This window comes from Engystomops pustulosus, chromosome 7 (assembly GCF_040894005.1).
Source record: "Engystomops pustulosus chromosome 7, aEngPut4.maternal, whole genome shotgun sequence".
In the NCBI taxonomy this organism is placed as follows: Eukaryota; Metazoa; Chordata; class Amphibia; order Anura; family Leptodactylidae; genus Engystomops; species Engystomops pustulosus.
This window is the reverse complement of record NC_092417.1, coordinates 60,130,757-60,158,310: the sequence shown is the minus strand read 5'-3', so window position 1 is coordinate 60,158,310 and position 27,554 is coordinate 60,130,757. Positions and strand designations below refer to the sequence as shown.

At 40.6% G+C, this 27,554-nt stretch overlaps 1 protein-coding gene across 2 annotated transcripts in view; it reads left to right on the top strand.

Moving 5' to 3' along the window:
* The window catches only part of NID2 (nidogen 2), a 42,772-nt gene that overhangs the window by 6,945 nt on the left and 8,273 nt on the right, over positions 1-27,554 (top strand). Inside the window, exons 3-15 of one of the 2 annotated variants that reach the window (XM_072116107.1) lie at positions 5,275-5,507; positions 5,638-6,251; positions 6,716-6,865; positions 7,392-7,637; positions 8,837-9,037; positions 9,550-9,777; positions 11,046-11,186; positions 18,367-18,495; positions 19,200-19,337; positions 24,219-24,344; positions 25,983-26,219; positions 26,549-26,770; positions 26,920-27,089. In XM_072116107.1, the coding sequence (XP_071972208.1) occupies positions 5,275-5,507; positions 5,638-6,251; positions 6,716-6,865; positions 7,392-7,637; positions 8,837-9,037; positions 9,550-9,777; positions 11,046-11,186; positions 18,367-18,495; positions 19,200-19,337; positions 24,219-24,344; positions 25,983-26,219; positions 26,549-26,770; positions 26,920-27,089 (2,835 nt within the window). Of the gene's footprint in view, positions 1-5,274; positions 5,508-5,637; positions 6,252-6,715; positions 6,866-7,391; positions 7,638-8,836; positions 9,038-9,549; positions 9,778-11,045; positions 11,187-18,366; positions 18,496-19,196; positions 19,338-24,218; positions 24,345-25,982; positions 26,220-26,548; positions 26,771-26,919; positions 27,090-27,554 lie in introns of both variants that reach the window. The other variant, XM_072116106.1, reaches the window with a different exon arrangement.

Below are 27,554 nucleotides of genomic sequence, written 5' to 3'. Positions count from 1 at the left end.
CAAATTGCGGTTTTCTCTGCTGGCATCCGAGTTTCCCTATTTCCCTTGGGAATTTGAGCTCTCATTGTATTTGACCCCTTACAGACCGCTATAAGCTCTTGTTGACTCAGCTGTAAGTGATTTCATTGATGCTTTAGATCTGGTTTCCTATCTTAAGTGTCCTTATTCTCAAATCTCATGGACAAACACAAAGTGCTAGACTACTGTTTAACCCGTAGGTACCACTGCATGCACATTTCCATTTTTGACAGATTCCATCTTGTTTCCATTTGCATGGCTTAGAGTTGTGGCCCCCCTGAGATAGCCTGCAGTGACTATTTATACTGTCATTTCTACAATGAGCACATACTCAGCTGCGTGTGTTACTCAAAGAGTCATTGCAGTGTGCCCCCTACCAGGATCAAGTGCAGTGCCTTCAGTGGGGGGAAATTTCAAGATTAGATCTAGTTTATTTGTATAAGGATTTTTCCTAAACTAATTAAAAAGGGTCTTTGTAGCTGGAAGAAAGTTCTGTGTGTTTTTAAAGAAAATAACAATGTGAGGACAGTTGTTTAAGCTGGGAAAAAGAAAACCTTGTAAACCAGGTTTTATGGTACGAACATGTTTAGCTTGAAATTCTGTTAATGTGAGATCGTGACACAGCTGCACACATGATGTAGGAATGGGATCATCCATGTGTCTCCTCCAACATATGGAAGACATTCTCTTCTGTAACCATGTGAGCGTAGCTAATGGTGGCACTTCCAAATTATATCCACAGATCTCTGTTACTGGAATGCTGATGGGTGGGGGGACATGGATGGATAGATGTTGGTGCTCAGTTTAAATGTAATTTGTCAACTATCAGGGCAATTTATGCAAGTAAAATACCCAGGACACTCATCAGTATTCCCACTCATATTAGTCAAAGCTTTTAAGAACCCATGAAGACTTAAGTGTCCATTGGTTTAAATGGTAACTGTATTACTAAATATCACCAATGGTGGCACTGGATAAAAATGGAATTCTTGCTTTGTGCTGTCATGGGTGCCCCTGCGACCCATATCCAGGGTCACAGGCGCACCTGTGTGCTGCCAGGTGCCCCCAGAAGCAGTCTGCACGTAAACATACCTTTCCGGGCTCCAGCGGCAGTCTCCGCTGTCCCCACGCCACAGCGTGCATCACCGTTTCCTAGGTCTCGTGCGCGTCGGCTCTGTAAATTTTAAAGGGCCATCGCTCTTCCTGTCCTGAGTCCAGCCCCTTCCTGTGTCCCCTGCCAGATCTTTGTGCTCTATGCCTGAGAAAAAGCTGTATTCTTTGCCTTGTGTGTTTAGACTGTTTTCCAGTTGTGACCTTTATTCTGTTCTTGACTTTGCTTCTGTGCTGCCTGTCCCACTATGTCCCCGACTCCGATCCTTTGCTACCTGTCTTGACCTCCGGCCTGTCCCCCACCACGAGTTCACCTTACGATTCTGTACTCCGCCTTGGCTGACACCGTGGACAAAGTCGAGCCTGTGGAACGACCTGGTGGTACCATGCTGTAACAAGTCCAACCTGCTTTGCGGCGGGCTCTGGTGAAAACCGGGTATCACTTAGACTCTGATCCCATGTGTCGACTTACGTCATCGTACGCGGTGGTCCAGTGGGTCCACTACCCCTGGTATCTGACATCTGCTTTTCTCAGAAGATAAAAGCAGGTGACTTGGGGATCCTTGCACTTGGGGTAACATTCTTACATAAAATAATCCTAAAAGTGGGAGACCCCCAAGTTGGATTTGAATAAAGTGCACACATTTTAAGGCATTAACCTGAAGTTATGGAAGAAAACTTTTCGTTGGTAAGGATTGAGAAACTATACCAGATGGATACTGGGGAGCATGGATGGGTTGTGGAGATTGCAAGTTGGAGCTATCCATAATGCTGTCAATTTTGTGTTTTCAGTGTAAGGCAAAGTTCTTAGCTAAGATGAGAAAAGTAGGTAGGCACAATCCTGGCCCCATGCTTCAGTTTTTTCCTTAGGTTGGCATGTCAGGGATGTACGTTAGTCTAGTTGTAGTGAGGGTAAAAGGGAATAGAAGGTGGAAGCAGTTTTTGCTTCGTTAAAAGAAGATGAAGATATGTTGGAGAGATATGGATGTCTACCTGTTTAAGGTTCCTACTTATGTCTGCTAACTTGTGGGCCGGCGGGCTAGTTGAAGATAGAAGGGTATAGAAGAAGATATCCACTCGGTGGAATATTGGGGCAGATTTATCATGCTGTCTAAGAGTAAGAATGTGCTTAGTTGCCCAATTACAGCTCCCCTTTAAAATATTGATGAGCACTGGTAAAATGAAAGCAGAGCTGTAATTGTTTGCCATTGGCAGATAAGCACATTCTCACTCTTAGGCAGCTTGATAAATCTGCCCCATTGTGACAGTTTTGAGCGCCAGAAAGGACATAGTAGGACTGGAATGGGCACAGAAGAGAGCAACCAAGATTTTTAAGTGGGGGCTAGATTACAAGGACAGGTTACAAAATTTGGGATTATTCAGTTTAGAAAAAATATAGCTGAGGGGAGACCTCATTACAATATACAAATACCTGGACAGGCAGTAAAAGGATCTCTCCAAAGATCTTTTTATTCCTAGGCCTGTAACGAGGACAAGTGGGCGTCATCTATGCCTAGAGGAGAGGCGGTGCTACCATCGCCACAGACAAAGGTTTTTTTAATGTAAGAGCAGTGAGACTAGGGATCTCTCTGCTGCAGGAGGTTGTTATGGCGGCTATTTTGTACATGCTCGAAAGGCCTGAATGACTTTTTAGAGAGTAAAGATATCACAGTTTATGAGGAAAAAACATTTGTATAATTCTTAAAAGTAGGACTTGATGGTCTTTTTCCAACCTTATATACTATGATATTAAGCATAAGTTTTTTTTTCTTCTCCTTCTTAGCTCAGGGACAATAGAATTCTGTATCTGTATTCAGATGTACGTTTTTTAGCAGTAGACTGCTGATCTTTGGAAAAGAATGAAGAGGAGCTATTTATGTTAGTGTTTAGACAAAACATTTTCACTAAAGTCAATGGGATCATAAAAATCAGATGCCATTGCTGTGAAGTCTATTATTCACAAATTGCCAGTTGAAGGCGCCCTGTGCAGTCATTTGACCATTCTTTGTGGCTTAGGTCAAAATGGACCTCCTTCTGTTTTTACATTTTTACGAATGAAAATCACTACAAACAGGTGAATGATTAATTGATTTTTTGGTGTGACTTACGCCTTATTGGGCCAGATTTATCAAAAGCATAGTTTGCCTTGCAATTGTGCTGGGTGCACCAAGTTATTAAATATTGGCCCAATAACAATCTGGCGCACCCTGTACTGCTCGGAAAGTGTGCGCCCTCTTTTTTTAGGTGCATCTTTAACAAACAGTGTGTGACACAATTCTATGCACCCTATGCACAGGTGATGAGACCCCCCACAGGTCACGAGAATGGGAGTCCGATGTACCCCTGTCAGACCCTTCTTTTCTCCCCGAGATGAGCTAGGAAGTCGGTTGTGCATGACCAGGCTGCCCCATTCATCTCTATCGCGCGACGAGGGATCCAACGAGTGTACGTCAGACTCCCATTCTCATTACCTGTGGGGGACTCATCACCTGTGGAAAGGGACAAACTTGTTTCATTTGAAAACCCCTTTAAGGGGGTTTTCTACTTTCAACAAATAATATAGTTTGTGTAATTAAAAGTTATAGGATTTTCCAATTTACTTTCTGTACCAGTTCCTCCCTGTGGATAGAAATTGTCTATGATGACTGATTACTGTACTTTTTTAAAATCTCACCACTTGTTTGTAAGATATTGGGGCATTATTTTGCTATTTTTGAAGGCTGTGAAAATCCAAACATGAGCTCAATTATTCTGTTCAGATTAATTTAGCATAGGACACTAAAGCAGGAAAGATGTTATTTGTAGCCTGTGTGAAAATCCAATTTTTTTGGCACTTTATTTCCTTGTAGCTCCTGGTGTTTAGGGCCGGTGTCCGCACTAATTGAACTGTCCCTGCAAAGACTCTTTGATCCTTTGTTTGAAGGACTGTGCAAGTCGTAGCCAATCAGCAGTTTCAAATAGTGCAACAAAAAACTAATGAGTTGTATGGCTGCCTACTCTGTTCTCCATCATTAAAATGAACATTTCCAAGATGGATTTTGGCAGCAGTTTTATTCTGGCCCAGGATAGTAGTCCTGAGGTCTGCCAGTTAAAGCAATGGGCAGATAGATTCTTGTTCTGAACTTAAAGTGATACACCAGGACTGGTAGCTGGAGATGAGGGACATGGTATGTGTGTTTAAGGCCTGGTTCATTTTAGAACTTGTTAGATCCTTCCTTATCATGCTTTAAGTATTAGTCCAAAACCACAATAATTTGGACACTGGGGATACAGAACAGCATTGGAGGAACTTTATTAAATTTAGTGTTTTTAATGCTTTATACGGTGCTTTAATGATTGGTTCACCTAGAGCTGGAATCTGTGCCTTATGCTGGTGATGAAGCCATGGATTAACCTGAGGTTTGTGACTACAATTATCAATATGAACTGGATAGCAGTAACACTTTGGCATTAGTACTTTGGCCTAATGTTGGCCCTTGTAGTACAACTGCAAATAGGAAAGATGTAGGGGTAGAAATACTACAATATTACACTGGATCTCATCTAGGCGTAAAGGACATCTACCGTCGGTTTTACTGATGAAAGTGTAGACCTACAAACCCGTAGGTCTGAGGAACTGTTCTCCTCACCGCTTCTTTTATTATTATTAACTGTATACACCACAATTTTGGCAATATAGAGCTATACAAATTATGCTAATCAGTCTGGGGCACTCAGGCTACATCACCAGCGCACCTCAGAGCACCTTGTCTTATAATTGTTTACTTTTCCGATACGCTACTAGTCCTGCTTGGTCCTGCCTGTCCACAGTGCATAGAGCAGGTGACGTCAGGGACCAGGCGAGACTGAGGAGTGACAAAATTATAAGACTAGGCACTCTGAGGCACTCCTGTGACATAGCCAGAGAGCCCCAGACAGATTAGCATAATTTTTATAACTCCATATTGCTTCTCTACCATCATATATGAAAGCTTTAATGTCCATCATGATAATCACATCTATAATAGCAGAGTCGGTATCATAAACTTGAGTAGTGATTGATCTTTTTTACCCATAGTCCAATTGTTGATATTGTATACACCAAGATTGTCCATTACCTTTATATTGAATGAATTTTTCTAATGAAAACCTATTTGGTTTCTGCAGCTTAACACGTTCCAGGCTGTTTTGGCGTATGATGAGTCTGACACCTATGCTATTTTCCTGTACCCTGAACATGGTCTCCAGTTTTTTGGGACCAGGCCTAAGGAGTCATACAATGTCCACCTTGAGCTCCCAGCCAGAGTGGGATTTAGCAGAGGAGAATCTGAAATCTTGAAGAGAGAAGTTCCTTTTTATAGTGTCACCAACAGTGAACAATCTGTGAAGAATTTATATCAGTAAGTGTGACCTACTGGAAAATATAGTCTACAAGAAACAGTGACGTGAAATATATCACATGAACATTGATTTTTAATTTGTAAATTTTTTAATTTTCTGTTTGTAAAAATCATATTTTGCTTCTCTTAGAACAAGTAATGTTGGTGTCCCGGGAGTTTGGGTCTTTCACATTGGTAGCATTTCAGAACTAGACAACGTGATACCAGCTAAAGTGATGAATGTTCATGCTCAAGAAAGGTTCATACCACTGATAAACTCCCACAATGACTTCCCTGAAAATGAAGAACAAGAAAACCAGTTCAATGGGGAAAACAATTATGATGAGAATTATGATGATGCAGACTACCCTCCCGGCCCAACTACAGAGCAGCCTGTAACCGATAACGCAAATGTGAATGGTGGTTTCTTGGACATAGATGATCCTTCCACAATAGTTACTGGAGAAGAGGTGGAACAAGAGTCAGTACCCTATGATCCATCCAACAACCCTTTACCTCCCTCTCAGGGAGAGCCAAGTTGGACTCCGTATGGTAGAAGTGAGCCCGTGTTGGAACCCCAGATCCAACCTTCAGTGTATAGAAATCTTGGCAATGAATCACCATATGAGACCAGAGAAGATCCAATAACAGAAGACAATGCTTATGTTACACCTAACCCACCAGTCGATCCACAGAATTCTGATGATTTCTACAGGAGAGGTCGTATTTACGGTCAAGAAGAGGAGGGTGGATTTGACGCTGATGGTAAGACTTACCTTAAGGCACAGATATGTGATTTTCTGCTTCCTATTTTGGATTATCTCCTACAATAATTTATAGTGGTGCATAATCTTCTAGCTTGTACGTGTGTCTTTTCTCTTTGTCTTGCGTCTTCACCAGAAAACACATGTTACTAGAAGAATCTATATAGCTTTTTCAAATATTGCAAACCTTGAAGTGATTATGATTTTTGTAGTAGATTTACTTTAGCTTGTGAATATCTAAAGACGTGGGCAACATAACTGTAAGCCCTATGGAAGTGCCCACAGGGTGTAGGATTGGCCTTTTCATTTAGTTTCTTTATTGATTTCTTCTAAATGTTGGATGATGACAGTACATTTGGTAATTTCAGTTAGGGGGGTGCCAATAACAAAATGCAGCTGTTTAATGAACATTTGGATGGGACCTTTCAATTGTTTCCTTATTTAAATATATTTTTTTTTCTGCAGTGCTTACCTTTAACCCTGTGAGTAGAGAGACCTGTGAAAGAAGACCTGGTTACTGCTCACAAAATGCCTTCTGCACGGACTATAACACAGGATTCTGCTGTCACTGCCAAGATAATTATTATGGCAATGGAGTCTACTGCTTACCTAAAGGTAATTGCCTTGGTTTGAGGGTTTTATGGCCCTTCAAGGAAATTTGGTAGAAAAAGTTATCCAATTATGGCACAACTCGTATGTTGTCAAGCAGCTTAACATTTTCCATATCATGTGGCATCATCCAGAAAATCTGCTTTGAAGTGAGATACAAATCGGTTGGAGGCATGGAGCCCAGTGCTGAAGTCTAGCTCTCCACAAATCAGAATGCCACTTTTTTACAAGCAATATATATAACAGTTCATTTTCTGAATGGTGATACCATGTGGGTCCATAAAAGAAATGTGATTTTGAAGGTGTTACTCTGCTTTACAAACTATGCTTTACAACAAATTTCTACTGACAGGTGCCCTTTAAATTAGCAAGAACAACTGTCCCCTGGCTTATGGGCCCATTGTCAACTGTGAACTCTGTAGATGACTGTCACAGAGATACTATATATTAAATGTATTTTCAATATGTGTTCTAAACTGTTATTAAGTAGTAGAAATTAGAAATAATAATTGTGTTTTGTTCGTCTTTTTAGGTGCACCACACAGAGTCAATGGTAAAGTAAGCGGCAACCTTCTTGTAGGCCAAACACCTGTCAGCTTTGATGGTATTGACCTACACGCTTACATAGTGGTGAATGACGGAAGAGCTTACACTGCCATTAGTCAAGTCCCAGAGCCTGCATCCTGGTCACTGACTCCATTAACTGCCATTGGAGGACTTTTTGGTTGGCTTTTTGCACTGGAAAAACCTGGATTTCAGAATGGTTTTAGTATAACTGGTAAGTTATATATTTTAATGTGCAAAGTTCCCTTAAGAAATCAATGTAATCATATAAATCAATGCAATCACTGGGGTATTTTGAGACACCATTGTTATCTATTATGATACTCATCGGATGTTTCAGTTTATTTGAATGGTTCTGCTTCAATTTTCAAAGCTAGTTTGAAGCTAGTCTTACTTTTGCTAATGTCAGGATTTGTGATGCGTGGATCCACTCGACCACCGCGGGAGATGGTACTAGCCGACACCTGGGACCGGAGTCTAAGTGGCACCTGGTCTTCACCAGAGTCCGCCGCAAAGTGGGATGGACTTGCTGCAGCAGGGTACTATCAGGTCGTTCCACAGGTGGCAGCCGAGGTGGAGGTACCTAAGCAGGAGACAGTCTCGGGGTCAGGTCCAAGCACAGGGACAGAAAGTCCAGGCAGATGGGAATGGGAACACAGGCACACAGGAACGCAGGACACGGGAACTCAGGAGCAGGAACATACGGAAGCAGGAACGCAGGATACACCGCAACACACAGAAATGCTGGAGACACAGGAACGCAGGAATATCGCTAGGGAGCTTTTTCTAAGGCTGTGAGTCACAATGATCCGGCAGGGGACACAGGAAGGGGCTGGAATTTAAGTACAATTGCTGGCCGGCCAGCGCCAATTATCCGAGCGCTGGCTCTTTAAATTTCTTGAAGCTGCTGCGCGCACACCCTAACAAGCTGGGACGCGCGGCCGCGCTGCCAGAGTCATTGCTGGATCGTGGCGAGGTGAGTGAATTGCCGGGGGTCCGGAGCAGTGGAGAGGGGCACGGGTGCGCTTGTAGCACAATTCATTTTTGTCCCTTTTTTATCAAAAAAACAAATAAATAAATCTGCCATTACATGCATACAACACTTGATGAGATTGAAAAAGCATCTAGTGGCATGTTTGATGTCAGACCTCCGAATTATGTGATATATATCTCCTGGTGCCTGATTTCTTTGGGACACCTAATGACAATCAGCAGTGCAGAGGTTTTTACAATGGCTGCTGTCAAAGTTTAGGGACATGGAGCTCATGAGGTGCTCAGACCTTAGATGAGGTGTTGTCAGCATTCAGATGAGTGGGATCTGCTCCCTGACCCCTTCTATGCACCATGTATATGTTTCCATGAATAGAGTATGCCTCAGATAGGATACCATGACTTTCCTTTTTTTTTTTAAAGGAGCAAAGTTTGTCCACAACATTGAAGCTGTATTTTCCCCTGGAGAAGAAGTCGTCCACATTACACAAGTTGCAGATGGCTTTGATTCAGATAACTACATCCATTTACGAACCACCATTAAAGGAAGAATACCATTCATCCCTGAGAGCTCAACTGTCCAGATTAGTCCCTACTATGAAATCTATCAGTACTCTGGATCAGGTAAAAAAAAATCTAGGTCTGTTGTAATTCGCGCACCTTATCCATAAAGAAGCAGCTTTCAGTGTAGAAATACATGAACCAATATTGCTTTTGGGTAAAACAAGGAGGACAAAGGATGAAGGCAAAAAATAGACCTTTGTTTATACCATTTATCTAGAACATAAAAAATTAAAACCATTTACTTCAGGGCCCCACTCACAGTTCTGTTAGTTATTCTCCCTTTCTATTACTTCACTGTGTTATGTAAAGTAAAGATTAGTAATGTCATGTATGTAGTATGTATCACTGGTTGGTTTAGTGCTTTTACAGTGAATGAAAGGTTCATACTTTCCACCAGTGGTGCTCTGTTTGTTGGGAAGCTTTCCACATTTGTAATGTTGGGTGGTGTAGTTTTGCAGTAGATTAGCCAAAGGTTTGTAAATACAGCTCCGCTGTTGTGGTGTAAACCCACACTTGCGGTAAACCCTGTCTTGGTATTGTATTTAGTTTGCTACATTTTGCCTCCTTTTCAGTTGTGACATCTACAACTTATCGAGAATACACGGTAACATCAGCCGATAATGAAGTCCAGAGACTGTCTTACCGACTTAAGCAAAATATTACCTATCAGGACTGCAGCCACTCCCAGAGATTCCCACCTACTGCCCAGAAACTTGCTGTGGATCGTATGTTTGCCCTATACAACAAGGAAGAGAAAGTTTTAAGATTTGCCATCACCAGTCACATCGGCTCAGTTCATGGTAAATTCCAATTGAATTATATACAAAGGGGTGCCAGATTGTATTTATGGAATATATATATCTAAGGGGAGTTGTAACACTTTTTACCATCCAGTGCATAAACATTATATAGACTATTTGGAGAACCTGAAGTGTCACCCTTGTCTTAGGTTTGACCTTTTGAAGTTCTTCAGTGGGTTTTCCTATGGTTTACATTGTGTTGCATCTTGTCGTCTTTGTTATATTTTCTGCCTCAGCTGAATGTCTATCACTAGGACTCATTCTATGTGCTTAAGGTGGGCAGGGAAGGGTCTCCTTGGCTGCTTTTTCATGCAACAAAGCCCCTTTTCTGTTCTTTAACTGCCTGAGTAATTTGGCGGCAGCTTTCGGGTCAGGAAGTCAAGCAACCTAATGTGCTCCATAAAGTCTACTGAAGAGGGGAGGCTACTATTCATTAGCCAAACACAAAGAGGAGCAAGATAAAGATCCCTTTGAGAATGTCACAAGAACAAAGCTCATAGGAAGTTTCGGGGCAAATTACTTACTTGTGAAAATCAATCTGCTGCCTTCATTTAGGGGCTTCTAGGATAAAGCTGCAGTAAATTAATGTGGCATTTCAGAAGAGCGGCTTTAAGATCATCTGTAAAATAGCATTAGGGGCCACTGAGTAGTGTCAAAGGGCTTAATGAGGCACCCTGTGCTGCACCACTGCCCTGTTAGTGGGATAGAGATCACCTGCTGGAGATGTGGAGGGAGAGAAGAGTACAGAACACAAATCAGTGTACAATGGAAAGTTCTGCAACTTTCTAATATGTTTTGTGCCTCTATTCATTGCTGTCTCAAGATCTTTGACTGCTGTTAGTGAATGGAAAACATGTTATTTAAATGTATGTCCATGTGCTTACATTTTTCCCAGAATTTTAGTCGCAGATATTGTTCTATAGAGCCCTGGTATTCTGAAAATCAGTAGTGGTTCAAGATAGCAGATGTTTTTTCTGTAACTACTAGAAGATTATTTTAACTTCAATTACCCTTTAATCTTATATGGCTTTTTGAGTTTACTGATACTGAGGATTTATCCATAAAAAAGGTCATCAATTTCACACCAGTGAGGGTCCAACATTCAGGACCCCCCCCCCCCCAGTTAATTCTTACTAGTTGTTACTTATCACTCATTGCTGCTTGTGACAAGCATTCCTAGAGTGTGTCCGTCCCTCCAAGAAGTAAAGCATGCTGGGTACATTGGAAGTTTTACATGTGAATGAAACTGTCTACCATTTTACTGACAGATTCTTCTCAGGACCAAACACATCCCTGCTTTGATGGAACACATGTTTGCGACACACGAGCCCAATGTCAACCTACATCCGGACTGAATTACACCTGTGACTGTGCCTCCGGATACCAGGGTGACGGCAGAGACTGTACGGGTAAGTTTGTCTGCAGACTGCTGACCTGCTTTTATCACTGAAAAGGGATTTTTCTTGTGTCACACCAAATTGAGTAATGAAATTTGTAGAAAGAAATGTAATTAAGTATATTTATAGTTGATAAGCACCAACTACAGTTAAAGGGGTTGACCCAAGTGTTAGAATTTCCTATTCACAATAAAAAGAAAATGAAATCAAGCTCCATGTTTTTTTTTTTTTTTATCAAGGAGCTCCCTAGACAGGATATATATGGAACAAAATAATCTTTATGAAATACACACAATTAAAAACATTAAAAACCCAGGACTTGAGTACAATACAAATCCATCTAACCAACGGCTGAACCTACCGTAAATAAAGTTAATGATGCAGGTAAAGAAAAGTGCTCACTAGAATACTAGGGTGACATAAGATAGATAAATAAATTTCAATATCTGAAAATATAGACTTAACCCTATAAATAAGAAAATAACCCACAAATAATGAGATCACAATATCGCTGAAAAAAGAAACTGCATATTACCGTGAAATAGCAGAATATGGTCCAGGAGTGGTTACTTATTGCACAACAAATTCAGTTTACAATACTAACCATGACTTCCAAAGAGTCCAGAAGTGATCCGCTACATATATATATATATATATATATATATATATATATATATATATATATAGTGCTTCTATGTGTGAAGGCTTTCACTAAAACAGCTTACTGTACATGCTAAATTATGGAGCCAATACAAAGGCCAGTGATGGCGAACCTTTTAGAGCCTCAGTGCCCAAACTTCAACCAAAAGCCACATATTTATTGCAAAGTGCCAGCACATCAATTTAAGCAGTCATTTACTTCTCCTTGTTCATTGACAACTTTCAATCCTTCAGCCTCCAAAGGACACCAACACAATTGAAAGGAGGAGGGCAAATTCATCTATCATTGTAGGAAGATTCTTCAGTTAGATTCTTTGAGTCCACAGAAAGGGCTCAGAGTGCCACCTCTGGCACCAGTGCCATAGGTTCGCCACCACTGACATAGGCCATGTAAATGTCAGCAGGATTTCACATATCAGGTTACTGGCTTGCTGTTACAGACATGTAATTGACTAAGATATTTAGTGTAATGAGGGAACTAGGAACAGAAGAACCGACACAGACAGTGAGCACTAATTCTGAACCTTCCAAACTTACTACCTACTCACTCAAAGCACCCTAGGCGGTGGCCAGTAAGTGGGCAGCAATCCCTCCCTGCCCCAAAGTACAAACACGGAGACAAAGTACAAGCATATAAGTAGTACCAAGAGCAAGTGACAAAAATAGAACAAAGGGCAGGCACCACAGAGGATGCAAACACATTCATCACATAAAAGGTTGGTATATAAAATGAGACTGCTGGGAATAGGGGAAAATCTGTGTATTTGGGTAAGTAATTGGCTTAGTGATAGAAAACAGAGGGTCGTCATTAATGGCACATTCTCAGATTAGGTTGACGTTACCAGTGGAGTGCCACAGGGGTCAGTATTGGGGCCACTTCTTTTTAATATTTTTATTAATGACCTTGTATTGGGTTTACACAGTCAAGTTTCAATATTTGCAGATGATACTAAGCTGTGTAAAGTAATAAATACTGAGGCCGATAGTTTAGCATTACAGAGGGATTTGTGGAAGCTTTAGGAGTGGGCAGAGAAATGGTTGATGAGGTTTAATGTAGATAAATGTAAAGTTATGCACTTGGGCCATGGAAACAAAAAGTATAATTATGTTCTAAACAGTCAATTACTTGGTTAAACTGGAAATGAAAAGGACTTGGGGGTATTGGTGGATGGTAAACTTAATTTTAGTCACCAGAGCCAGGCGGCTGCTGCTAAAGCAAATAAAATTATGGGATTTATCAAGAGAGGAATAGATTCTCATGATAAAGACATAGTTTTGCCCTTATACAAATCGCTGGTCAGACCACACATGGAATATTGTGTACAGTTTTGTGCACCAGTGTATAAAAAGGACATAGTAGAGCTGGAACGGGTGCAGAGCAGAACAACCAAGATTATTAGGGGAATGGGGGGATTAGAATACAATGACAGATTACTACATTTGGGATTATTCAGTTTAGACTGAGGGGAGACCTCATTACAATGTACAAATACCTGAACAGACAGTACAAGGATCTCTCCAAAGATCTTTTTATACCTAGGCCTGTGACCAGGACAAGGGGGCATCCTCTGCGCCTAGAGGAGAGGCGATTTTACCATCAACATAGACAAAGGTTCTTTACTGTAAGAGCAGTGAGACTGTGGAACTCTCTGCCGCAGGAGGTTGTTGTCGCGGACTCTATGTACATGTTCAAGAGAGGCCTGGATGCCTTTCTGGAGAGAAAAAATATCACGGGTTATGGGGATAAAACATTTATTTAATTCTTAAAGGTTGGACTTGATGGACTTGCATCTTTTTCCAGCCTTACATACTATGATACTAGCAAAAACCAGGCTGCTAGTCGGCAGCAATAGGAGTTGAGGTGTTCTGGAAGTGCTAAAGCCAAGATGCAGTACAGTCTTTGAGAATTTGTATAGAAAAGAAGAGCCACATGACAACAAAGAGGGGAAACGCAGTACAAAATCAAAAGAATAGTCTGAACACAAGCCAAAAGTCAGGATACCAGGAAAACAATGTGAATGTGACAATATGAAATTCAAAGTGACAAGAGTAGTATGGCGCTAACTAAGAAGAACCTATGGCCAGTACCCTGGGAAGAGTGGGAATTACTCTTGAGATCACTTTGTAATATAAGAGCCCCGGCCTCAATAGTGATTGGGCCAGAACCCAGAGATCTGGACAACACACAGAGCAAGTGAGTAGTGTGAGGAGCTTAGCCAGAGGTAAGCTGCAGGAAAGGACTAGCGTATGATTAAAGCATTGCCCCTCTGCCACGACAACTACATCAAGAGGCACCAGGATGTGCAGCAGTATGCTATTAACCTCATGTGTGAAATCCTGCTGACAAGTTCCCTTTAACCCCTTAACGACTTGGCCTTTTTTAGTTTTTTCACTTCCATTTTTCACTCCCCACCTTCAAAAATCTATAACTTTTTTATTTTTCCACATAAAGAGCTCTGTTATGGCTTATTTTCTGCGTAACAAATTGCACTTCGTAGTGATGGTATTTAATGTTCCATGGTGCGTACTGGGAAGCGGGAAAAAAAATTCCAAATGCAGTGAAAATGGTGAAAAAACACATTTGCGACGTTTTCTTGTGGGCTTGGATTTTACAGCTTTCACTGTGCGCCCCAAATGACATGTCTATTTTATTCTTTGGGTTGCTACGATTATGTGGATACCAAATTTGTGTAGGTTTTATAATGTTTTCATACATTTAAAAAAATTAAAACCTCCTGTACAAATTTTTTTTTTTTATTTTGTCATCTTCTGGCGGCAATAGCTTTTTCATACTTTGGTTTACAGAGCTGTGGGTGGTGTCATTTTTTGCGACTTTTGATGGCGTTTTCATTGATATCATTTTTAGGACTGTGCGACCCTTTGATCATTTTTATTAATTTTTTTATATTTTCCAAAATGGCAAAAAAATTTAATTTTTTACTTTGGACGCTATTTTCCGTTACGGGGTTAAACGCAGTGAAAAACCGTTATTATATTTTGATAGATCGGACATTTCCGGACGCGGCGATACCTAATGTGTTTATGATTTTTACTGTTTATTAATATTAATATCAGTTCTAGGTTTTTTTATTATAATTTTTTTTTTTTAACTTTTTTTTACTTTTACTTTTACTATTTTTCAGACTCCCTAGGGTACTTTAACCCTAGGTTGTCTGATCGATCCTACCATATACTGCCATACTGCAATATGGCAGTATATGGGGATTTTACTCCTCATTCATTACAATGTGCTGATAGCACATTGTAATGAATGTGTTAAAACAAGACATCTTCGGGCCTCCGTGAGACCCGAAGCTGTCATGGCAACGGATCACCGCTCCCCGTGACGTCATCGGGGAGCGATGATCCGCGGCAAGATGGCGGCGCCCATGCGACGCCATCTTTCTGAAGCCTCCGGCAGCATTGCCGGCGGCGATCACAGTGAAAGCACCCGCGATCGGTGCTAGCACCGATCGCGGGTGTTACCGGTAAGCCTTTGCTGCAATATGCAGCAAAGACTTACCGGCTATGGAGAGGGCTCGGCCCGCGAGCCCTCTCCATGCACCCGGACCCGGACTAGTACGGTATGCGCCGTACCAGTGCCAACCAGATAAATGGCAACAACTTTACCGATAACTCTAGAACTATACCTATAGCTCTTATACCTCTTGTGTGTCACCTCCTCATCCTCATAGACTGTAAGGTCTTGCAGGCAGGGCCATCATTCCTATTGTTAAATATGGCTGTTATTACTCTGCAATGTCTTATTTTTTGTGTACGTCCCTTATGGTTTGTAAAGCAGATTATAATGGCGCTATATGAATAAAGATTATTATTATTATCAATACATGTAGTCTAGGCCACAAATTTGAAGTTGCATATATGTTCCCATAGATGCTTATGGCGCCCAGCCACGGGATAGAGTGCACACCCATATGCAACCGTAACGTGCATGCTCTATGTTTTCTGGGTTTACGGCTGGGCGCATGCCTCGTTATGGAGAGGGGATGGGTCAGGAACCCTTACCCCTCCTCCTCTCCAGCATATGTATACGGCCAAAGTTTTCCTGAATTATTAGCATTTTCTTGCACTATTATTCTCTTCTAAAGCTGAATGTATATAAGAAAGGTTACATACATAACAAATGTATCTGTTCCCCTTTAAGTACTTCTCTCAGTGGTACAGATTACAATACGTCCCTTGCAGGCATATGTGAATGATTGTCCGCTTATTACACAGTTATGCACTTGTCTTTAGGAATCTCCCGGCTGTTTTCTATTTTACTTTACCAGATGGATTTCTTATTATACTGAACAGGAAACCTGGCGTACAGACCGCCGGCTGTCTTACATATCTGCCGGTTCCCATAACTCCCACACCACGTACAATGTCTCCAGAGAGTCACTGAGTCTCATCATACAAAGTCGACCTGGCTCCAACCCATAAGACACTATGGGAGAGAGTATAAGATACTGTAAAGACAAACAGTATTCATACACAATGCCTTTCACTGTGGCAGTAATGTGTGCTGTGCCATTATGGTTACAACTAAGGTCTCCTCATAAATGTCTCCTTAATATTTACTCTTTATTCACTGGTCCGTCCTGATCTGTGATTAGCAACTTTCATCTTATTTCCATCAGCACTTTTGGTGTCAGTTAAGTGAATAAAGGGGCTAGGAATTATTGCTATGGGACCCTTATGTCATTGTTCTAGGACCCTCAATGATAGGTGCATGCGTTTGGACTCAATGAATGGATTATGTGATTCCCTGCAGATTGTGCAATGTGTGGCATCTGCAGAAAAACCGCCAGAGACTAAACATTACAAATGATTTGTTCTGTGGGAGGAAAATCGAGCAATTCCTAAACCGCTCTCATGTAAAGAACCTGTCAGCACTGGAGTTAGTGGAAGATTCATTATGGTAAAGGCAGATTACACGAAGACACGGAGGATTATTATTTCCTAAAACTACTGAATCTGGCCAAAAGTTTAGCATGATTGTTCTTAGAAGCCATCGTATTAAAATCCACAAGAATCAGTTATGTTGTACTTTTACCGTTAATAATCATTAATTTTCTTCATTCATTGGGGGGATTTAACAATGTGTCTCAGGTTCTGCCAGTTTCTAGCTAGAAAACACTTGTCTTTTGCAGCGCCAAATTTATCATTGTGATAATGAATTCTGGTGCAGTGTAAGACTGTCGGATCCTATTTCAGATCTACTTTTACTTGGTTTAAACTGTGCACCAAATTTTTTTGCCGCCTGGACGATTTCCCTCAAGTCACTTTCTCACAAGGACATGCCCACCTCCTAGAAGGGCATGCCCACTTAATCGGACAAGTCGGGAAAGTGCCAAAAAATGGTCTAAAAGCCTTGATAACTGTGGAGCCAGGCATTTTAGACAGTGCTTTTGGCACAAAAACCACCAGAATTGTGGCACAAGGGCGTTTATAAATCACCCCCATTGTCTTCATTCCTGTAGCACTCTAATATCCATGTTGTTCTAGGAACCTCAGAGTAACAGTGTCACTGTTCATGACACATCAATTGCCAGCATGTCAGTGTTCTAGAACCCTAAATTTCCTGCATGTCATTTTACTAGAATCCATTAAGCAGCAGTATGTCATTGTTGTAGTACCCAAAAGTGCCATATGTCATTGTTCTAGAATCCTTTGAGCAGCCAGTATGCCATTGTTCTAGAACCCTAAAGTGCCTTATGTCATTGTTCTAGAATCCCTTAAGCGGCAACCATGGTATTGTTCTAGAATTACCCAAAATCCTTATAAGCCAGGCTATCAGTTTTCTAGAACTCTAAAGTACAGGTGTGTCATTGTTCCAGACTATCTTAATTAGCTAATATTCCATTGTTCTAGAATGTTCTAGAATACTTATCAGCCAGTAGGACAGTGTTCTAAAATCCTAAATTCCTGATAACAGGTTCCCTGTAAGCAGTCAACATGCCAATGGTTTCAAACATTTAGGTGCCCTCAAGTCATTGTAATGGAACCTCATATGAAGACAACATGTGATCTGAAGACATGAAGACATGGTGATCTAGAATCCTTAGCAGACAGCCTGTCTTTGTTCTAGATCCTAGACAAATACAGTTGTCAGCATGCCATTGCTTCTGGAATCTTGAAGTACAAGAATACAATTGTTGTAGAATACCCAGAGGTCTCTATGTCATTGTTGAAAATTCAAGTATTGCTTTTTTTATTGTCCTAGAACCAGCAAGCGAACCTATTTTCTACGGTTCTAGAATCCTCAAACATCAGTGAATAATAGTGCACACCTTCACTGTATTTCCTTCTGACATAAAATGTCAATGTAGAAGGATCACAAATCTCAGTTTATCATTATTGTAACCTTTTGTGGATTGTCACAGTCTTGCAATCCACTATAAATTAGAACTATACTTTTAGAACAATTCATAAGGGCTCACTTGCCCACGTCATGTGCAGACATAGATGATGGCTTAGTGTAAATGTAACTAATAAACGCCTGTCTGTTAATTTGTTTTCTTCCCAGATGTTGATGAATGTGAGGCTGGACTCGCCAACTGTGGTCTAAACTCTCAATGTCTGAACCTTCCTGGAAGCTACAGATGTGAATGTCAGCCGGGTTATGTGTTATCAGCTGGTGGACCGAACTGCATGTGTAAGTACCAAAACCACAATACAAAAACTTATAGTTATGGATCATTCATTGTTATATTATATTATATTATTTTTATTATTAACAATATTATACCCCATGAGGTATTGAAAAGAAATATCATATACAAGTTACCATTTGCTTCCAATTAGTATATGAACACATTGCAGAGCACAAATATTTCAGCTGCAAATATTTCCTGCAATTCGGATTGCGGGAAGACAAATCAACAACCCAAAGAATAATCTAAGTAGTCCAATCCGTAGTCATAATTAAGATGCAACATACCATAAACGCAGAAATACAGGGGGTAGTCAGGAGACAGAGCAGATGTTAGGTAAGTTTAGTAAGCAAATCCACAAATAGGTAGGTTAACAAATACCTGGCAGTGAACACCAGTCTCGGGAGGCTGTATACTTGGCTGCTGAGCTGAATGAGAGGCAGCTGAGCAAAAAGCTTTCAAGGTTTTAACTCTCACCAACTCGTAGTCCTGCACTGCCAAGAGAAGAAATGACAGCATGATGTAATTTAGGATCAGTACCAGTAATGTAGTATTGATAATACTTACATGTTAATATTTACATGTTTAAGTTACAGTGTGGCTGGGTGACACTCCACTACCGCACTGAGAATTGTGGTCTGGGCATGACTTCCTATATTAAAATGTACAATAACAACCTGACACTTCCTTTCTTGATTTTTAGTAGGGGGTTCATTTGGGAACCCTTGTGAGGATGGCACACACACCTGCAATACGGCCACATCTCAGTGTGTTCCACGTGGTGATGGAGTCTTTACATGTGAATGTTTCCCTGGTTATGTGAGAAGCGGGCAGACTTGTATCGGTAAGAACTTGCAATGTTTAACCTAATAAAAGGAAGTTTTCTTTCACATAATGCCATTATGCTAATCCTCACAGTGGTGCAGGTTGAATCAGCATTGTCATACTATTACACCTGCCTCCTTGTATTGTCCTGTGTGAACTGTGTGTATTTGTGGTCTGTGGTTTAACAATATCTACCATCAAAATCTAGCATGAAAAACCAGGGGTACTTACTCATAAATTGTGGTCCTCTGTGTCACACTTCAACCCTTGCACTCCCCATATCTTTAACCTCAGACACAAGTGGAAAGACCCTTGAAAAACTTCTGTGTTCACAAATACTGATACCAATCAGTAATTGATTATGGGACTCTTAGGAGTCCTGTCAGAATTTCAAGCGAACCTGTCATCAGAAATAAAAAAAAAATAATAAAAAAAAAAAAAAAATAATAATAATAAAAAAATTGATCTAATAAACCACTGGTTGTACAAAGTCAAGGAGGTGGAGAGTTTAACACTGAAGTCAAGCTCTTTCTTCCTCAGAGAGCTCCCTTCACTGTAATTGATGGTCCTGCATCCAGAGACATCACTAACCGGATCTCCTGAAGTCTGATGCATTATGTCAATCACAGAGGAGGAGATGTTCAGAGTTCCCCACCTTGAATTTAGTGTTAAACTCTCTCCCTCCTTGACTTTATACAATCAATTTACATCTCACTTAAAAGTTGATTTTCTAAATGATGCCATCACACTGGACAATGAAAGTGTCAGGCTCCAGGGGTAGTGGACCAACTGGACCACCGCAAACGATGACATAAGTCGACACCTGGGATCGGAATCTAAGTGGCACCCGGTTTTTACCAGAGCCTGCTGCAAAGCGGGTTGGACTTGCTGCGGCGTGGTACCACCAGGTCGTCCCACAGGTGTGACTTTGTCCGCATTGGCAGCCAAGGCAAAGTACACAGACGTTAGGCACAATCGTAGTGGGGAACAGGCAGGAGGTGAGGACGGGCAGCACGGGATCGGATTCAGGGACGTAGCAGTAGGTCACAGGATGATACTCAATAGGAGAAACAAGGTCACAACGGGAATACAGAACAATAGCACGAAGCATACGACAAGCTTTTTCTAAGGCTGTGAGGCACAAAGATCCGGCAAGGTGTGTAGGGAGAGGCTAGTTTATAAGGGATTCTGGGAAATTAATCTGCCAATTAACGGCGCACTGGCCCTTTAAATTTTCTGAAGCCGACGCGGGTTGGGAGACAGGGACGTGTGCACGGCCAATGGACCAGAGTCAAGAGTGGGGACGGGTAAGTTACAGCTCGGGGCGCCGGTGCACACAGAGGGGTACATGTGAGCCAAGACATAGGTCGCATGAGCACCCGTGACCCCGTGACAGAAAGAAAAAAAAACTAGAAGTTGTTATGCTGTTTGACAACATACTGGAAGGGGTTAATTAAGCCAATTGCTGATGACTGGTTCCCTTTAATCTCAAGCATTTATCACGAATTATTGTTGATTTTCTGAATCTGGTAACACCTCCAGGAGCCCTTCATGCTCATTAGCATAAGTCTAAAAAATAATTTTAGAAGGAAGGAGGCCATGGGTAATACATATAAGATGATTACTAGAGTCATTGTGCCCGAATCTATGAGAAAGTGTCCCTTGTTTATCATGCTTGATTTTGATGGTATATATACTGAGGGACATATATATAGGGTATATATACTATGGCGTTTCCAGCTGTTTTGTGGCGCTCTCACCACATGTTCTGCTCTCCGACCTATTTATTCGCTGGCGGCGCTAGAAAAAATGACTTTTTCCGCCTGCTCCGACTCTTCTCCGAAAAGGGGCGTGGCTTTGGCGGAGTGGAAACTCAGACACAATTGTGTGGGTTCTTTTACTATATAAGCCCATTGTCTTAGTAATTGAGCGAATGAAGGTGGTTTATTATATCCCTAAAATAAATAGGTTGACCTTGGGCTCTACCTTTGGTCAAAATGGTGAGGATACTTATTATAATTGTAGATTCCTGTCAATAATTCCTTGTCTAGACATGGGGAGTCTTCACATATATGCTACATGTCACACTGCCACTTACCCTCTACCCCCTACAACCAATAAATAGGATTAAGACAACAAAGAATTCTTCCTTTCTGACTCAGTAGGTATAATGTGAATGGACTTCTGTTCATTTTTGCAGTGATTATATTGTATACATTATTGTAAATGATAAAAAAAGACACCCCCACCCAGAAAACTAACATTTTTTTGTAATTAGATCTCATTATTTCCAAAACTGACAACATTCTGGTATCAGCCACTGTTCTCTTGTTTATTGGACAATTCCATGTAGACAGTGATTCATCCTCTCTACCGTGTAATTCTGTAATAATTAATCTACTGGTGACTTGTTGTCCTGCTGACATCATTCTGTAAACTTTACAGTTCAACAGGTTGAGGTAGAACACTACAAATTTTGAGAACATAGGGAGATTTTAGATGTTTCATATAAAGAACACTACATCTTTGCCCTCAAATACCTTCCATGCCACTGCGAACAGTCACCTGAGCATCCACAGTGCCAGGCAGAGGCAAGGAAAGATGTTGTTCCAAAACATTACTAAAAATGTGAATTCCACAGGAAATAAGGCTGATTAATGTGCAACCCTTGACAATCATCTTACTTTTTCGTTATAACTTGTGCTGTGTATATAGTATCGTGTCCAAGAAGAGAGCATACACAAGAATGGTCTCTTTTAAGGAAACTTAAACTGGAGATATCTTAAAGGCAATTAGTTCTTGCAGCATAAAGGTGTTGATTTCAAACAAACCCACAACACATGACCATTGTCCTCCAGTTCCTGTGCCATAATAAGGGCGTCCTCATTAAAAGGTTCTTTCAACTTAAATTGGTTGCCCCTGGGCTTGAAAAGGAAAAAAAGGCTGACTATGATGAGACCTGCATGGGGCTGAGTCACATTCATGGTCCCAACTGGGGAGACAGCAGAACAGAAGTGTAGCTTATTCTTTTTTGTAGCATTGTCTATAAAGGGCATGGAATTCAGTCATTTAGCTATCTTATAATGCCTGATAACACAGAGCAGTAGCTGTTACTCCTGGCTACATTACTTAAATGAAATTTATTATTTATAAGCTGGAAGGATTTTGTAGTAAATGACAAAACCCAATGGGGGGACATGTATTATCGTATCTGCGCCTAAAAATGCTGGGAACTTTTGTTTTTTTGGGCGCAGAATTGTAGCGGATCATTTACAACGAGTTTGTGCTAGAAGAACAGATGTTTCCGACTATCCCGACTCCTCTGTCTTTTTTTGGCGCAAGTGGGCATGGCCTAACTTTTCCACATTATCCTTCACATTTCTAAGTATTTTGTCGGCATTTTTGGGCACTATTTTTGGCGCACAATAGACCAGGAAAACAATGGTCAGAGAGCAAAATTAGGTGCAGTCCATGTAAGATTTTGTCGCACATCTCATTGATGTCTGCATTTTTATGGCCACTTTAAAACATCGGGCTGTGCTTTCTGGAGACTGATCTCCGATGCCGACAGTCGTGCTTGCGCCAGAATTAGCAAATCTCTCCCAATGTCTCAGTGGCCAATAATGTATCTGACTACCAATGGCTTTAGATGTACGGGTATAGAAAGTGAATTTCCATATGTCAGATAAGCAGTTTAGTATTAACAGGTTTCTGTTTATTTTTTCCTGTGCCCTATTTACATTAAATTTGGCTGCCCTTTCCAATGTTGCTTTTGCAAAACCACTATAGAACAGTATAATGCTGATGGCTGCTACTCTAACTTCTGATACATGGTCAATTTTACTTATAAAGTGGAAAATCCCTTTAATTCCAGCCTTGTGGGCAAGTGGCCATGGGCAGCCACTACACCTATGCAGTATACTAGAAATTATCCTTTGGATAATTCACATCACTTGTCCCCCCCTCCCCCCAACCATATTCCAGTAATGAGTCCATGTAACCAGAATAATTCTTGTCAGACAGTGATGTACATTTCTGGAACAAAGCTAACCCTGTGCCTGGCGCTTTCCTTTAATCTCTGCCTCTGACTTACTAATTGTACCTTGTAAAACTCTTCAAAGAAACTATGCAAATGTGTGAGTCTTTACAGAGGCAACATATTAATTTTGGGGCAATTTTCATGGCCTTTGTTCTTCATTGGAAGATCTCTCCTTGATGATAGAGGTAATTGTAGGTCTGTAGTATAAAGAGACTGGTTGTGGTTTATTAAGAATCAATAGTAGAGATACGTGGAGATCAGGATTTTAAAGGGGCTGTTAGATGATAAATATCACTTAACTATGATAAACTCAGAGTCTCATACAATTTAAGGATGATGTCACACACAGAGATGCTTTGGTATACTGTGTTGTAGCTACACTTGTCCTATCATCCTATGGCAGTGTAGTTATCTTGCATTTTTGTGGTTTTAATGAGACATTGAGTTAAAACAATTTGTTGCAAATTCTGTGTCACAAAGTTTGATGGGGAAACCACTGCAAATAAACTGAATTTATGAAGTGACACAAAGCTGAGCTGATAGTCTCAGGATTGATGGTGATGGTCACCTGCCAAAACTTGAAAAGATGGGAAGAGCTTTATAATATTCGGTAGCTCCTGATTTATAGAGGGTATAATAGACTTCCTTACATATACCCCTGAATAACCCTATAATAATCCTTTATCTGTCTTATGTTGGGTTTTGTCTGATGTGTCCTGAAGTCTGGATAGAATCAATATCATCCGTGTACATTTCCCATGACCTGCCCCATCGGTTTTCTTTCATGCTGTGGGGTCATATCATGGCCACATCTGTCTGCTATTTAATATGTGAATCCTGTTTTATATCGTCCATTTGCAGATGTTGATGAGTGTACAGAACGCAGGTGTCACCCAGATGCCACATGCACCAATATCCCCGGTTCATTTTCCTGTCAGTGTAACCATGGTTACACAGGCGATGGCTTCCAGTGCACACAGGCCCCAGGTACGGAAATAATATCTTGTCCTCCATGTGTGTACAATTATCAGGAAATGTTATAAGATGGGTAACATGTGTGAGGGTCTGATTTCATCTTATTTTATCCATTTGAAGTCATTCATGGCTTTTGATCAGTTTTAGGGTCGCTGTGTTTTCCCTGCAGGCAGCCAGCAGCATTGCAGGAAACTCCCATAATCTGTCTAATATTTGTATTCCAGGGTGTATTATATCAGGATTGGGGGCTGGCAGGCTGTAATGCACAGCTCTGCTCCACATGCCACAGTATAGGAGGGCTGCCATATATTTTATTAGTATTGGCGTCTTTTGGATGGCATGATAAAGCAGGGGTGCACAACCTGCTTCCAGCAGCCTGCTAGCATAAATAACCATGTAGCACTTCTATCAGGAGCTTTGGACCAGTGAGTACTGTGTCCAGGTCCTGTGCTGCTCTGGGTGCTGTAGTATGCAAGAAGGATGTGGGTCAGCACCCCAATAGCTGATCTGGGGAATTGGCTGTTTCCATATTCTCTGAGGCGCCAAGCAATTGTATGGGCTGCATCATGGGTAAATCCACCCCGTGTATATAACATGAATATATAACATGGGAAAAAAGGAGCAAATGCTCGGAGGTTTTCATGAAATGGTCTCTATTCTTACCAACCTCCAGGCTTATAATTGTTTATTTATTTATAAACTATCGCTCGTTAAGAGGGCATTCCCATATGGCCATTCTTATTTAATTTAATTGACCTGCCATATATATACAATTGCATTTTATTTAATTGCATGTCATTAAAATTTAATTTAACCGTGTGAAGATAATTTCCCATATATGTAGCCATGTTGGCAGCCTTCTCCTCCAATCTCTGTTCGCCAACTGCAGAACGATAGAGACTGGGATTATTCTCTTTATATACTTTCTACTGATATAATTTCTGCACAATGACAAAGCATTCTCCCATAGACTTACATTAGGTCATCATAATATTCCATGGCAGAAAGTTTCTAAAGTGGTAAACAGCTTTCCAGACAGCAGCTGTCAGGCTGTTTTTCTGTCCTCAAAACAATTTCTGCTGTAGCTGCGAAAAATTACTAGCTTCTCTATAGTTTCAGATATGCAGTCAGAAATATCTTTTGATGTTCAATAACCATACAGGTCTACAGACACAGTACCAATAAACAAAAAATAAAATAAAATTATATATATATATATATATATATATATATATATATATATATATATATATACATATATATTACAAAACACTGTAGATGCAAGTTAATCCATAATGTAAAATAAAGTAAGCAGTGCTGAAATATAAGGGGTATTCAAATATCCACAAATGTCCAAAGTTCAAAGACCCTCTGTTCCAGGGCAATACATGCTAGGCTTGATAAATCCCCAGACCCTATATGTTCATATTACATGAAAACTACTTCCATTGGTATTATTTTGGCAGAAGTTTTATGTCTTTTCACCATCTTGAGGTTGGCATACTCAAGATGAACTACATACTGTTATCTTAGACTATGCTTTCTTCTATGGCTTTTCCAATCAGCTAGTTCTTTTTTATTAGGCTTTTCCTACTTTATGTCAGACAAAAGCTACGATAACAAATTAACCTCTGCTATTTCTATGTACAGATTACAGACCTCCTGTTCTTTCTTGTCTGGAGAAACGTAACAGCCTCTTGGGACCTGTTCACCCCCGAGGTCCTCGTGTAGGTCTTTTTGTCCCTGAGTGTGACTCTGAAGGAAATTACCTCCCTGTGCAGTGCCATGGTAGCACTGGACATTGTTGGTGTGTAAATAAGGATGGAGAAGAGATTGAGGGTACAAGAAAAGGGCCAGGCAGAGGTGAACCTAATTGTGGAGTCCCAGGTAAGAAGTGGTATACATGTCTCACAAAATAGCAAATGTGTTATACAAGCTGAAATCCACTCTTCCCCTTCCTCAAAGCCATATAGATATGTTTTTGATTGATTTTAGTTGCTACTAGATGGATCATGCTAATATGAATGTATACTGTTCTAGGGAAACACAATATTAAATCTGTATACACTTCGCACCCTCTAGTGGCGACTAGGAGAAAATATAATTTTATGATGTAACTTTGGTGATTTAATAAGACTATAATGTTTAATGGTTACATCTGCGGTAACATGTTACTTAATGAAATCTTACCTCCTTTCATTTTGGCCCTTGACCAGAACCCACACAGAGACCCCAGACCATGTGTGAAAGATGGAAGCAGAGCCTCCTGGATCACTATGGTGGTATCCCCTCTGCTGAACATTACATCCCTCAGTGTGACCCATATGGTGACTTTACTCCTCTACAATGCCATGGAAACAGTGGATATTGCTGGTGTGTGGATAAAGAAGGCAGAGAGATTGAGGGATCAAGGACACAACCAGGAATGACTCCAGCTTGTAAGCATTTGTTAGCAGCATCGTCTATTATATTATTTTTTATTTATTATTTTTTTGTGCTTGGTTTACAATCCGTAATCCTGGTGGTAGATTTCCTTTAAGTCACATAATTTAAACCTCTTTATCACCATGCACTCTATTTAATGCAGGTTTGCCAAGTGTAGCTCCTCCCACTGTAAGGCCCACCCCTCGCCCAGATGTTACTGCTCCCACTTCGGGTACCTATCTCCTGTATGCACAGGGTCAGCAAATTGGATACTTGCCGCTGGATGGTGTGAAGTTTCGTAAAGAGAAAGCAAGAACACTGCTTTCACTACATGTAAGTAACTTCTTACAGTAGCGGCTCACAAATTGCTGTACAGCACCTTATCTTAAAGTTTGCCAATGTCTTCATTCTTCACCATTCTTAAAATCTTGTTTAGAGCTAGTACTTTACAACTGAGAGTTTGCTGCAAGTGTATCTTAGCTAGGCCTTTCTATAGAAAGATACATTTCACCAACATTGTTACCTAAGTATGTAGTTCATAATAGAGTGTAAAGACTGGGAAACTTAAAGGGATTGACCTCTTTAATTCATGTTTTTTTGTAATGTTGTGTAAGTATGGAGGGCAGGATAATAGGTTATTTACCAATATACTGTACATCTATTAAAAGTTATGCATCGCTTTATTGATATATAGGCGGGAATTTATCATTACAATATGTTCAATTCCATTTTTGTTTTATTGGCATTCATCAAGTGAGTCTATGTATGTTGTTGTATTTGTTTGCTTTTTTTGGTTTG